The sequence below is a fragment of the Mytilus trossulus genome, chromosome 11 (genome assembly GCF_036588685.1).
Source record: "Mytilus trossulus isolate FHL-02 chromosome 11, PNRI_Mtr1.1.1.hap1, whole genome shotgun sequence".
In the NCBI taxonomy this organism is placed as follows: Eukaryota; Metazoa; Mollusca; class Bivalvia; order Mytilida; family Mytilidae; genus Mytilus; species Mytilus trossulus.
In genome coordinates, this window is record NC_086383.1 from 32675467 (window position 1) to 32676796 (window position 1330).

General features: G+C 32.4%; 1 protein-coding gene across 1 annotated transcript; it reads right to left on the minus strand.

Annotated features, from left to right (window-relative positions):
• Positions 1-206: 206 nt before the first annotated feature.
• LOC134689971 (E3 ubiquitin-protein ligase TRIM71-like) lies at positions 207-977 on the minus strand. The gene has a single exon (XM_063549940.1). The coding sequence runs from the start codon at positions 975-977 to the stop codon at positions 207-209; it is 771 nt and encodes a 256-aa protein (XP_063406010.1).
• Between the last annotated feature and the right edge of the window lie 353 nt (positions 978-1330).

Below are 1330 nucleotides of genomic sequence, written 5' to 3' on the forward strand. Positions count from 1 at the left end.
ATAATAAATCGTTTATATTAAGCTTTAACGAATTATGTGTTGATTGATCGTAAAACAAAACTAGGTCTGCCTCATGATTAAATATTGACTTAAGGTGTATTCACCTCTAAATTATTTAACACTTTACGTTTTACTCTTCATGTTTTGGCTTTGCATGTTTATTTTAGAAAATTATAGTGTTCTGCAGGAAAAACATATTTGTATATTTACCTGATATTGTAGGTGCCTATCCGTTTCCTTATGTCATCTTCATTTACATATTTGCTATTGTAAGATATATACGGAAACTCAGTAAGATAGTCTATCTTTAGTTTGTTGATCTCTTCTTTCAGATTGTTAATTTTTTGTATCATTGTCCTGTCTTGTTTCATCTTATCTAGTTCTTGTCTGTCCTTGTCTAATTTTAATCCAGCATCAAGTACGGATTCAGCCTCAGACATCATATGTATAAGCTTGTATTTTTCCTTCTGGGATTGTTCTTTAACTAAGGCAATCATCTCAGCTATGGATTTGTCAACCATACGTTTAATCATGGTGCTTTCTTCAGTGATGGTCATTATAACAGACTCAACGGCATTGTCAAACCATATCAAGCTCTGCTCAATATTTTTCTTATGTTGGTTTGCTTCCCTTCTCCTGCTATTTATTCGTGTATCGTTTTCCCCTCGTAATTGAGCAATTACTTCTGAAAATTTAGAAAATGTATGACCATTGTGTTTTCCGGTAACACAACTAGTACATACTAGTACACCACATGTAATACACATCAAGGTTAATTCTTCTTTGTGTTCATTACATTTAGATGTACCCTCTGGGATCAGGTCAGAGGCTTTCTGAAACTGATGGGTTCTCGATAATTTCTGCCTATAATGTAGCAACTTACAGTTTGCACAATGATATTCCTCACAGTCTAAACAATATTGTGATCCAGCGGCACTCATGCACATTTCACATGTTTTAGACACAGCTTGAGCCATTATACACTGACAGAAGTCACAAGATTCAATATGATTATAGCCTAGTCAATCTAGCTCTAAAATCACTCAACCTCCAACTAATTGCAACACAAGCTTTTTTTAGTGAAAATTATAATATAGACTTGTACTAACAACATACTAAAACTATACATTGATATGATTTGCGGAAAAGGTTATTTTTGGTGAAATATGTGGTTTTTAGAGAAAAAATGCTGAAAACTGGAAAAGAAGAAAATTTATTATTTGTTGTTGCATTTTTAGACCTAAAGCATGTAGAAGACAGGAAACTTTATCTTAATATATAATAAAGTACTCCATTAGCTATTATTATTCATATTGAAGTAAATTTGAGG